Source organism: Saccopteryx leptura, chromosome 11 (assembly GCF_036850995.1).
Source record: "Saccopteryx leptura isolate mSacLep1 chromosome 11, mSacLep1_pri_phased_curated, whole genome shotgun sequence".
In the NCBI taxonomy this organism is placed as follows: domain Eukaryota; kingdom Metazoa; phylum Chordata; class Mammalia; order Chiroptera; family Emballonuridae; genus Saccopteryx; species Saccopteryx leptura.
In genome coordinates this window covers 71,315,641-71,329,130 of record NC_089513.1, presented here as the reverse complement: position 1 = coordinate 71,329,130, position 13,490 = coordinate 71,315,641, and the positions used below count along the sequence as shown (strand labels likewise).

Below are 13,490 nucleotides of genomic sequence, written 5' to 3'. Positions count from 1 at the left end.
CTCAGGGAGGAAGTGGCGGTGCACTTATATGAACTGAAAAGACTGTACTTTTAGGTCCAAAATATTCTGGTATGAGACTCCTGGCTAAGCAAGTGCACCACAAGCGGAGTGTGTTCCTGCGCAGAAACACAGGAGTCTGGTGTCTCACGGCTCCAAGGGCCGAAGGTCTGACAGCGGGCGTGGGCAGGGCCCTGCCTCCTCCCAGGCGCCAGGGAAGGGTCTGTCCCATGCCCTCTCCTGGCTTCTGGTCGCCACAAGTGATCCCTGGCTTGTAGGTACATCACTCCAGTCCTGTCATCAAATGGCCACTTCCCACCATCTTCTGTGCATGTCTGTCTCTGTGGCCAAATTTCTCCCAAATTTCCAAATAAGGTCACATCTGCGGTCCTGGGAAGTAGGACCTCAACATGTCTTTTTTAGGGGGCGGGGGGGACACAATTCCAACCACAACAAAGTAAGTGTTCGCTCTCCCACCCACACTACCAGCCCGGCTGAAGTGGCTGGGCTGAACTCTGCCCAAAGGGGCTCACTGAGGCGGCGGCAGCGAAGCCCTGGCGCAGGCATGGTGGGCGCAGGGCCTCTGCAGGGCTGCTCGGGCCTCGGCTCCGAGGGCGGGGGGGGGGGGGGGGGGGCAGCGGCGCCGCTGGGAGCAGGGGAAGCAGCCCTGGGGGCCACAGCAGAGCTTCCGCCTACGTCGCAGCTCAGGCACTCAGAACACATGGAGCCAGTGGGGCTTGGGACACTGGGTCTACCAGAGTGGTACCTCTGCAGACTTTGGGGGGCTGGGCTGTGATGTCCCGTTTGGCTAGTTAAGGCAGAAGTTAAAAGATCTATATTGCTAATCACTATATTACCTTGCGAACGCCCTCTCGCCACAGAGAGGGTCTTCTCTGTTATCACGGACGACTACAGGCAGTTGTACCAGTGGCAACAGTGGCATGACAGTCTTACCACCGACAGTCTAATGTCACTGACTTGTCTGACACTGGGGCTTTCCAGCTGACAGATGATGATCAAAAACCATCAACAGGATATAGAAAACAGCACCAAGAGCAGAATTATCAGCTCTGAATCAGCAGCAAATGATGACAAGGTCGAATTAGTAAGCAGCACTTCTAACGCTTCTGGCTGCTATTTCAGTGCAAGAGCCCAGAAAGGCCTAAACTTCCTTCTAGAAAGTAAGTGGAAACTCAAAGCTGTCATTTCCTGTTAAGGGACATGTAACCACTTCTGCGCTCACAGGTCACTAACACCTCTGACATTCAGATCATATTTTGTCTTACCCAAGAATCCATCAGTGGAATCTTTTAAATCACTTTCCTAGTATATTAAACATTTGGAATTTTTTAATCAACAAAAATTAACTTCACAAAGCTTAAAAATTAAAATGTTTCTGAGCATAGAACCAGAATCTAATTCAGGGGTCCCCAAACTTTTTACACAGGGGGCCAGTTCACTGTCCCTCAGACCATTGAAGGGCCGGTCTATAAAAAAAACTATGAACAAATCCCTGTGCACAATGCACATATCTTATTTTAAAGTAAAAAAAACAAAACGGGAACAAATACAATATTTAAAATAAAGAACAAGTAAATTTAAATCAACAAACTGACCCGTATTTCAATGGGAACTATGCTCCTCTCACTGACCACCAATGAAAGAGGTGCCCCTTCCGGAAGTGCGGTGGGGGCCGGATAAATGGCCTCAGGGGGCCACATGTGGCCCGTGGGCCGTAGTTTGGGGACCCCTGTTCTAATTCCTCCTGGTGGATTAGCACATACAGACGCAGGAGGGGTATTCCACTTCTACAGTTAGTCTCTCTGATTTCAGGGTTTGTAGCAAAGGACAACATCCTCTTCCTCTGCCAGTTAGCATGGATATTGGTTGCAGCATTATGTATAAGAGTAAAGAATTGGAAACATTCTACATGTCTAACAATATGGAAATGACTAGGTAAGTCTACTCACAAATTTAATATTTTAGAGTCATTAAAACTTAGGTTTCTGCCTGACCAGGCAGTGGTACAGTGAATAGAGTGTTAACCTAGGACAGTGAGGTCCTAGATTCAAAACCCCAAGGTCCCCAGGTTGAGCATGGGCTCATCCGGTTTGAGCATAGGATCATCGTCATGATCCCAAGGTCACTGGCTTGAGCAAGGGATCACTAGTTCAGATTGAGCCATCCCCTAACTCGGTCAAGGCACATATGAGAAACAATCAATGAACAACTAAGGTGCTGCAACTAATGAGCTGATTTTTCTCATCTCTCTCCGTTCCTGTCCCTGTCTTTTTCACTCTCTCACTCTCACAAAAATAAATAAATAAAAATTGTATTTGTGAAGAATACTGAATGTAGAAATGTTTATAACAGAAAAAAATAGCACACCAAACTATGCATGCAATGCGACTGCAACCTCATTTAAAGAGAGAGAAAGAAACCAAGAAAAAAACAGCAAGTCTAGAAGGAAATTAAAAAATAATATTCAAATGCTAAACCTGATCTCTAGACAGCAGGGTTATAAGTAACTTTCACTTTCTAACAGAAACTTTGTTATATAATTTTCCTGAAACTGAAATATTTTCAAAATTAGCAAGAAAACAATACATGTAGTGTGTGTGTGTGTGTGTGTGTGTGTGTGTGTGGTGTGTGGTGTGTGTGTTTGACAGAGAAAGAGACAGAAAGAAGAACAGATAGGGACTGACAGGAAGGGAGAGAGATGAGAAGCATCAATTCTTTGTTGTGGCACCTTAGTTGTTCATTGATTGCTTTCTCGTATGTGCCTTGACGGGGGGTGGGGGGGTGGGGGGGGGTGTCAGCAGCGGAGTGAGTGACCCTTTGTTCAAGCCAGCGATCTTGGGCTTTAAGCCAGCGACCTTTGGGCTCAAGCCAGCAATCATGGGGTCATGTCTATGATCCCATGCTCAAGCTGGTGAGCCTGCACTCAAGCTGGCGACCTTGAGGTTTCGAACCTGGGTCCTCTGTGTCCTAGTCCAATGCTCTATCCACTGTGCCACCGCCTGGTCAGGCATATGTCATTTTTTAAAACAACCATACTTTCGGCTCATATATTGCAAAAGAGTGGAAAGACCTACTCACTAAGCCAAAAAGCTATAAATTTAGAGGGCAAAAATTATTTTATTAAAAAAAAGATGGTAACCACCCAGAAAATACCAATATCCAATAAAAATATCCTTTAGCACTGACAGTTGTCATTCATATTAAGCTAATTGTGAATAAAACACACATACACACACATACAAACCATCATTATTTGTGTCCAGACTCTTAAATGCCAGCCTCATCTTTTTCTCATGGTCTGTCAGGTACTTAACAAATTCTTCAAAGTCCAATTTTGAGTCAGCATTAGTATCTCCAGCTTTTAAAATGTCCTGCAAGAAAGAAGAAACCACTGCAGAGCCCCCTTGCAAGTCAAGCCCCTGCACCATTCTAGCATCAGCGCGCTGCACTCTACTAGGATTTCCATCAGCAGCCATTGGCCCCACTTTCCAGTCACGTCACAGCTAAAGGCAAAGTACATTAAGTAATCTTTATTTTCTTTTTGATTGATTGCTTTGAGAGAGAGAGAGGGAAGCACTCATCAGTTGTGCATCCAATGGTTGCTTCCTGTGTGTGCCCTGATCAGCGATCAAACCCACAACCTTGATGTTCCGGGACAACACTCGAACCAACTGGGCTAACTGGACAGGGTATAATCTTTTCTTTTTCTTTTTTTGATTTGTGCGATACTAGAGTCAACAGCCATCATGTCATTCCAAGTAATTATGAGTCTTAGAAGTATTTATCTGACGTTATCAATGAATGCCAAGTGCCTTGAAAGAATAAAGATATTGAGATACATAGTTCTTGCCACCAGAGACCTCACACTCTATTAATTAAATGAGATAAAATATGTGACAATCTAGTATGACCCACAGCTTCATGGTTTGAGACCTAGCCTTATGAACTAAGAGTGTATGTTCAAGTCTCACTGGGGTGCTATGATTTTTTTAAATAAAAAACTAAAAATTATAAATTTTAAATGCACATCATTTATATTTCCAGTAGACTCCTATGTCAAGGGCATAAGGTATGTCTTGTTGATCTTTGTACCATCAATGCCTACTATAAACTGTGGCAAACCAAGGTCTTTAGTCAAGATTTCATTTGTGGGGTTTTAAAATTTCTTTTTTGATTGATTTGAGAAAGAGAGAAACATTAGTTTGTTTTTTACCTTATTTATACACTCATGGGTTGTTTCTCGTATGTGTCCTGACCAGGGATCAAACCTGCAACCCTGGTGTAGCCAGTCAACTCTAATCAACTAAGCTACATGGCCAGGGCTAATCAATACCTGCTGAATTGAAAAATACTGTGAGCTGGGCCCTGGACTAGGTGCTAGGGATTCAAAGACAAGAAGATACAGTCCCTGCCCTGAAGGAAATTGCAGACTAGTAGAGACCCCTCACATAACCAAAGAGAATACTTATGAGATGTCGTAATGGGAACACAGTCAAGGCACAGGGGATTGGGAAGCCTTCACAGAGGAAGAGTGCTGGAGCTGAGTCTTCAGAGAAAATGAACATTCACTGGGCAGACCAACGGGAGAAGACATTCCGAGAACATCTGATAGTATTTGAAAGCAAGCAGAACACCTGTTAACTTTAGAAAACACAGTAACAACTAATATTTATTGAGCACTCACTTCTAAGTATTTTTATATATATAAATTCATTTAGTCTTCATAACAACTTTATATGTGTCCAATTTGCTAAGGATGAAATGCAAAGGAGAAAAGTAGGAACTAAGGTGGGGAGCGGGGGGAAAGAGCGAGAGAGGAGTTATATGCCACAAAAAGGATTTCCAACTGATTCCTAGTAAGTATTTCTCAACCAGTGAAATACTATGATTGTTATATGGAAACAGTATTAAATAACACTAAATCACAATGTGAGAAAGTCCTACTTCAATGACCTTTCAATCCTTCTGACTGCATCATGGAGAACATCTCAGTGTTGTGTTAACATGCCTCAATATTTGCCAACTTAAAAAAAATCAGAGGGCCCTGGCCGGTTGGCTCAGTGGTAGAGCGTCGGCCTGGCGTGAGGAAGTCCCAGGTTTGATTCCCGGCCAGGGCACACAGGAGAGGCACCCATCTGCTTCTCCACCCCTCCCCCTCTCCTTCCTCTCTGTCTCTCTCTTCCCCTCCAGCAGCCAAGGCTCAATTGGAGCAAAAGATGGCCCGGGCGCTGGGGATGGCTCCTTGGCCTCTGCCCCAGACGCTAGAGTGGCTCTGGTCGCGACAGAGCGACACCCCGGATGGGCAGAGCATCGCCCCCTGGTGGGTGTGCCGGGTGGATCCCGGTCGGGCACATGCGGGAGTCTGTCTGACTGCCTCCCCGTTTCCAGCTTCAGAAAAATACCAGAAAAAATAAAAATAAAAAATAAAAAAATCAGAGTATAAGTGTCACGTTCAACTTTGTCAGATATGTACTGTTTAGCTAGAAATCAATAACACTAATTTATTTTTATTTTATTTTATGCTTTCTTTCGATCTACTAGTTTTCCAGCTATAGTAGTGTAATTTTTTTTTGTTTTAAAATAAATTTCTTTTTTTTTTTTTTTTTTTTTTTTTTCATTTTTCTGAAGCTGGAAACAGGGAGAGACAGTCAGACAGACTCCCGCATGTGCCCGACCGGGATCCACCCGGCACGCCCACCAGGGGCGACGCTCTGCCCACCAGGGGGCGATGCTCTGCCCATCCTGGGCATCGCCATGTTGCGACCAGAGCCACTCTAGCGCCTGGGGCAGAGGCCACAGAGCCATCCCCAGCGCCCGGGCCATCTTTGCTCCAATGGAGCCTCGGCTGCGGGAGGGGAAGAGAGAGACAGAGAGGGAAAGCGCGGCGGAGGGGTGGAGAAGCAAATGGGCGCTTTCTCCTGTGTGCCCTGGCCGGGAATCGAACCCGGGTCCTCCGCACGCTAGGCCGACACTCTACCGCTGAGCCAACCGGCCAGGGCTAAAATAAATTTCTTGACATGCAAATGAATCTATTTACGAAAAATAATTAATAACAGTACAGTCAGTTCTTGATTATAGCAAGCCTCATGAAGTTGGGTAATACTGCTGTAAGGAATAGTGCTCTACTGATGAATTTCAAGGACAGGAGTGCCATGATCAGTGTTAAAAAGGTCATCCCAGTGGTTGACTGGAGAAAGAGAGAAAATATAAAAATATTGAAAGATCAGTAAGGAGACCACTGCAAACAATTCAGAGGAGAAATGAACCTCTGAACTAGGGGAGGGTGGCAGGAATGGCAAGCAGACAGCAAAGATCTTTAGAAAGTGGGAGGTACCTTCATCACTGACACAATCTAGAGTTCGGGAAAGAGAGGAATCTAGAACTGTGAAGATGCTATTTGGGTCACCAGGTGAATAGTAAAAGCTTTCTCTGAGAGCAATCAGAGCTGTAAGAAAAAGAGTTTGATGGCATTGTGCTAATTGGACTAGATAAAGAAGTTGCACTATGTCAAAGGCCTTGTTAAGATACATGTACTCCAGCATGACCAGGTGGTGGCGCAGTGGATAGAGCATCAGACTGGAATGCTGAGGACCCAGGTTTGAAACCCCAAGGTCGCCAGCTTGAGCAAGGGGTCACTCACTCTGCTGTAGCCCCCAGTCAAGGCACATATGAGAAATCAATCATTGAACAACTAAGGTGCTGCAACGAAGAACTGATGTTTCTCCTCTTTCTCCCTTCCTGTCTGTCTGTCCCTAGCTGTCCCTTTCTTGATTTTCTCTGTCCAAAAAAAAAAAATATGTGCACTCCAGAGGTTGAGAGATTAAATAGAGCAGGGGTCCCCAAACTACGGCCCACGGGCCACATGCGGCCCCCTGAGGCCATTTATCCGGCCCCCGCCGCACTTCCGGAAGGGGCACCTCTTTCATTGGTGGTCAGTGAGAGGAGCATAGTTCCCATTGAAATATTGGTCAGTTTGTTGATTTAAATTTACTTGTTCTTTATTTTAAATATTGTATTTGTTCCCGTTTTGTTTTTTTACTTTAAAATAAGATATGTGCAGTGTGCATAGGAATTTGTTCATAGTTTTTTTTATAGTCCGGCACTCCAAAAGTCTGAGGGACAGTGAACTGGCCCCCTGTGTAAAAAGTTTGGGGACCCCTGAAATAGAGTCAATGAAGATTCAGCAATCTACTGCATCAATTATTTCCAGGACCAGTGGTAGGAAAAATGTTGCCTAGAATTTATAACAAGTCCTCAAAAGGAATCTGCATTAGAAAGTTATCACAGTTCCTGACAAGCAACAGGACCATAGCAGAAACAATGATTAACTACAGGACACCAAATTACCGTGTGTGAGCTGCCTAACATGAGTTGAGTTTTGTCAGACACACCACCAAGTGGTAAGTTTTGGTGAGCCTGGCAGCAATCCACACAATGAAACAGTACATCTGAGATCAAGCACTGGCCGAATCACAGAGCACAAGCAAGCTACACAGAGTGATCCAGAGCTCCATGACCTACCGCTGTTATACCAGCACCTCTCCTACACTGACACCTGTGACTACATGGGGTCACACCCTCCTCACCACTGACAGACCAGCACCTCTCCTACACTGACACCTACCACTACATGGGGTCACACCCTCCTCACCACTGACAGACCAGCACCTCTCCTATACTGACACCTGTGACTACATGGGGTCACACCCTCCTCACCACTGACAGACCAGCACCTCTCCTACACTGACACCTGTGACTACATGGGGTCACACCCTCCTCACCCTCACCACTGACAGACCAGCACCTCTCCTACACTGTCACCTGTGACTACATGGGGTCACACCCTCCTCACCACGGACAGACCAGCACCTCTCCTACACTGACACCTACCACTACATGGGGTCACACCCTCCTCACCACTGACAGACCAGCACCTCTCCTACACTGTCACCTGTGACTACATGGGGTCACACCCTCCTCACCACTGACAGACCAGCACCTCTCCTACACTGACACCTACCACTACATGGGGTTCACACCCTCCTCACCACTGACAGACCAGTACCTCTCCTACACTGACACCTACCACTACATGGGGTCACACCCTCACCACTGACAGACCAGCACCTCTCCTACACTGACACCTACCACTACATGGGGTCACACCCTCACCACTGACAGACCAGCACCTCTCCTACACTGACACCTACCACTACATGGGGTCACACCCTCACCACTGACAGACCAGCACCTCTCCTACACTGACACCTACCACTACATGGGGTTCACACCCTCCTCACCACGGACAGACCAGCACCTCTCCTACACTGACACCTGTGACTACATGGGGTCACACCCTCCTCACCCTCACCACTGACAGACCAGCACCTCTCCTACACTGACACCTACCACTACATGGGGTTCATACCCTCCTCACCACTGACAGACCAGCACCTCTCCTACACTGACACCTGTAACTACATGGGGTCACACCCTCCTCACCACGGACAGACCAGCACCTCTCCTACACTGACACCTGTGACTACATGGGGTCACACCCTCCTCACCACTGACAGACCAGCACCTCTCCTATACTGACACCTGTGACTACATGGGGTCACACCCTCCTCACCACTGACAGACCAGCACCTCTCCTATACTGACACCTGTGACTACATGGGGTCACACCCTCCTCACCACGGACAGACCAGCACCTCTCCTACACTGACACCTGTGACTACATGGGGTCACACCCTCCTCACCACTGACAGACCAGCACCTCTCCTCTACTGACACCTACCACTACATGGGGTCACACCCTCCTCACCACTGACAGACCAGCACCTCTCCTACACTGACACCTACCACTACATGGGGTCACACCCTCACCACTGACAGACCAGCACCTCTCCTATACTGACACCTACCACTACATGGGGTCACACCCTCCTCACCACTGACAGACCAGCACCTCTCCTACACTGACACCTACCACTACATGGGGTCACACCCTCCTCACCACTGACAGACCAGCACCTCTCCTACACTGACACCTGTGACTACATGGGGTCACACCCTCCTCACCACTGACAGACCAGCACCTCTCCTACACTGACACCTGTGACTACATGGGGTCACACCCTCCTCACCACTGACAGACCAGCACCTCTCCTACACTGACACCTGTGACTACATGGGGTCACACCCTCCTCACCACTGACAGACCAGCACCTCTCCTACACTGACACCTACCACTACATGGGGTCACACCCTCCTCACCACTGACAGACCAGCACCTCTCCTACACTGACACCTGTGACTACATGGGGTCACACCCTCCTCACCACTGACAGACCAGCACCTCTCCTACACTGTCACCTGTGACTACATGGGGTCACACCCTCCTCACCACGGACAGACCAGCACCTCTCCTACACTGACACCTGTGACTACATGGGGTCACACCCTCCTCACCACTGACAGACCAGCACCTCTCCTATACTGACACCTACCACTACATGGGGTTCACCTACGACCAGCTGAGACAGGAGTAAAAAGGATGAGCCTGGTTCATTGACAGCTTTCTTAGTATGTGACTGCAAATTGCAAACAGCCTGTCATGCACTACTCAGCATCACTGAAGAATACGCTAAAAAACAAGGGAAATCCGTCCAGTGAGATTTTAAAGTGCTGTAATTCATCATTCATTTTATGTGGAAGAAGTGACCCGAGATAACATATGCAGCTGACTCTTGAACACAGGGTTAAGGGTGCTGGCCCTCTGTACAGTCAAAAATCTGTCTGTAAGTTTTGACTCCCCTAAAACTTAACTACCAGTAGCCTACTGTTGACCTGAAGCCTTACCAGTAACATAAACAGTCTTAACACATACTTTGTACATTAGATATATTATATATTGTATTTTTACAATATAGTAAGCTAGAGAAAAGAAAATGTTATTTTTTTAAATTATTTTTATTTATTTATTCATTTTAGGGGGGGGAGAGAGAGAGAGAGAGAGAGAGGAGGGGAGGAGTAGGAAGCAGGAAGCTTCAACTCCCATATGTGCCTTGACTGGGCAAGTCCAGGGTTTTGAACCGGCGACCTCAGTATTCCAGGTCGATGGTTTTATCCACTGCACCACCACAGGTCAGGCGAAAATGTTATTTTTAAAAATCAGAAAATACAGCCCTGGCTGGTTGGCTCAGCGGTAGAGCGTCGGCCTGGCATGCAAGAGTCCCAGGTTCTATTCCCGGCCAGGGCACACAGGAGAAGCGCCCATCTGCTTCTCCAGCCCTCCCCCTCTTCTTCCTCTCTGTCTCTCTCTTCCCCTCCCGCAGCCGAGGCTCCATTGGAGCAGAGATGGCCCGGGCACTGGGGATGGCTCCTTGGCCTCTGCCCCAGGCGCTAGAGTGGCTCTGGTCGCCACAGAGCAATGCCCAGGAGGGGCAGAGCATCGCCCCCTGTTGGGCAGAGCGCCGCCCCCTGGTGGGCGTGCCAGGTGGATCCCAGTCAGGCGCATGCGGGAGTCTATCTGTCTCTCCCCGTTTCCAGCTTCAGAGAAATTAAAAAAAAAAAAAAAATCAGAAAATACATTTACAGTATAAAAGAAAGTGAGATAAGCGGACCCGCACAGTTCAAGCCCACATTGTTCAGGGTCAATTGTAAATAGACACATGGAAAGTGGTGAATAGCTTGACCGGATGATCAGTGGCCTAGAAAGAAAAAGACTAGAAGATCAGAAACAAAATGGTCTGGGGGATATGCACGAGAATGGATCTACGAAAGCGGAATGTTTTCTTATTGTATGGCAGCTACCACGGAAGAATACAGCCAAGTGGACAGGCCCTGGCCGGTTGGCTCAGAGGTAGAGCGTCGGCCTGGCATGCAGGATTCCCGGGTTCGATTCCCTGCCAGGGCACACAGGAGAAGCGTCCATCTGCTTCTCCACCCCTCCCCCTCTCCTTCCTCCAGCGTCGCCCCCTGGTGGGCGTGCCGGGTGGATCCCTGTCAGGCGCATGCAGGAGTCTGTCTGACTGCCTCCCTGTTTCCAACTTCAGGGAAAAAAAACAACAACCAAGTGGACAGAATGACCAGGCCAGATGAAGTCAGCCAGACTCTCATCAGCTGACACAATGCACTCCAGTGCTGACCAAATGTGCTCATGAATAGAGTAGCCATGGTGGTGGAAATAGACGCTATCCATGGACCAAGGAGTGTGGGCCCACCCACCATGCCTAGTGTGGATGGATAGATAGATTAGATAGATTAGATAGATGATAGATAGATAGATAGATAGATAGATAGATAGATAGATAGATACTGCTGCTGCCAAATACCAAACCTACCAGCATCAGAGACACCAGTACCCTTTCAGGACGCCAACCAGCCACTGAGCAGCAAGTTGATCACTCTGAAACTCTTCCACCCTGAAAAGCTGCAATGACTGGAATTGAAAAGTACTCTAAGCATAAGTTTGCCTTACTTGGCTGCAGAGCCTCGGCCATCAGGACTGCCCAACGGCTAAAGAGTATATACATTACATTGCATTGAACCAAAGATCCAACAGAGCAGCTACATAATAACCAGAGGATCCACCAGTCCCGTCACAGACAATACTACCTAGGAGCCTCCAGCCTCAGGGAGTGACAGCACAAATAAGTGGTTTTCTTCCAAGTGAGAGCTTGGCGATAATAACCTTCCAGAATGGGATACCATGCCTGAAGACAGAGGGTTATACACCTTCTGTCGGTATTCATGCTAATGTTCCTATATCCCTACCATTCCTCTCTGACCCCTGCCTCTCTCTCAGGTTAGCAGAAGCCTGAGATGCTTGACAGGCCGAGGTGCCGTGTCCTGGGATTCCAGGCTAAGAAAAGGGAATAGAAACAGAGAAGGTTCCAGGAGACAGGGCCCAGAAACAAAAGAATAACCGTGTAGATGGTTTAAGTCATCAAAATCTGAAGGGACTAAACAGAGTGGGAGGATACAGGTATGTGATAATAAGATAAAAATTAACTCGGAGCAGTGGGTTTTGGAGCACAGAACCCTGAAGGAATTTCCTGAGCTATGGGAACATTTGGACTTCACACACACACACCTCACTGGTGCAGAGCAGAAACGAGTGTAGTATCCGAAGACTGTCTACCATTGATAGAGGAGAAACGGAGTAATTGTTTTCTCTTGATATCTTGAAACTTCCATCTAAACAGTTTTTAAATAACCAAATCAAAGACCCGTTCTGAGGAGGAAGACACCCCTAATTTAGGCAAGGTGCTGAACCACCAGCTCAAGTGTAAACCCATGGATCAAGGTCTGCCTCGCCCTACACCCTATGGACGTCAGGAAGAGACAGCAGCTCTGGGGACGCATCTGTGCCTGTCTTGAAGTGTGAACATCCTAATTAAGGAAGTCTTTTATTCCTGCACTCACAAAGGCTGACACGGCTCCTGAAATTCTGTGCGAGTTCAGTAAGGGCTGAATGAGTCACCAGAAACCCACTCAGCATCTCGCCAAAAGCCCAGGAGGCGGCTTTGCTCTCTGCGGACAAGGGTGGTCTTGGGAAGGTGGACATCGTGTGTCCCTGGGCCGCACTATTCTAAGGCTCACGGATGAAAATTCCACCTTACAACACCGGCTCCGAAAGGAGCTCCACCAAGGGCAAGGCGGGCTTCCCCCCTCTACCCATCTTCTCTCCAGACTCCCGGTGCCACGTGCTCTGGGCCAATCACCTTCTCCGACTGCAGGCCAAACGTGGAGGTCCAGTTCTTCAGCCCTTCCTGGAGCTCGGTGATGTCCACCACCCCGTCCCCGTTGCGGTCCAGGTCTCGGAAGAGGATCTCGTAGTTGAATAGGTCCTCCTCGTTGTCGTCCTGGCAGGCCGCCGTGGGCAGCACGAAGCCCCGCAGCCAGCGCAGCATGCCCCCTCCGGCGCTGGTCGCTGCCAGCGGGGACCTCCAGGCCGCCTCTCCTCCCGGCCCAAGCGAGGACATCCGGCCCTCTGGCCGCACCACCTGTCGCCACCTCAACGACGAGGACGCCAGGGGACTAGTCCAAGCCGTCAGTGTGGCCACGGCAACGGCCTGACCGAGCCGCAGCGGTTCGGGGCCTCCCGGGCCGAGGGCACCGGCGGCGGTGGGCTCTCAGGTACTCGGACACGACCCTCGTGCGCGCGCGGCCTCGTGGGAACCCTGTGGAGCGCCACGCGAGAGTTGGCCCACCGGAAGCTGGAATTCTAGGCGCCAAGTGCAGCGCACTTCCGGTCTGCGGCCGACCCGGAAGCAGAAGCTTGTGTGGAGTGGTGAAGCACGTTCGGGTGGCCTCGACCCATAGAGGTCCAGAGTCTGTGGGCGCAAACTCTCTGCCTGTGGCGGGTGAGTGGCTGTGACCTGCACCTCTGATGGGAGCCACCCTTTCTCCCAGGGCAGGTCATCACCTTGCATTCGGGACCCCACTGACCCTGCGGGAGAGGT

At 48.7% G+C, this 13,490-nt stretch overlaps 1 protein-coding gene across 1 annotated transcript in view; it reads right to left on the bottom strand.

Moving 5' to 3' along the window:
- Window positions 1-12,938, bottom strand: part of LOC136383087 (mitochondrial adenyl nucleotide antiporter SLC25A24-like) — a 29,813-nt gene extending 16,875 nt beyond the window's left edge. Inside the window, exons 1-2 of the mRNA XM_066352641.1 lie at window positions 12,750-12,938; window positions 3,263-3,389 (exon numbers count right to left, since the gene is read on the bottom strand). Of these exons, the coding sequence (XP_066208738.1) occupies window positions 3,263-3,389; window positions 12,750-12,938 (316 nt within the window). The remainder of the gene's footprint in view (window positions 1-3,262; window positions 3,390-12,749) is intronic.
- Between the last annotated feature and the right edge of the window lie 552 nt (window positions 12,939-13,490).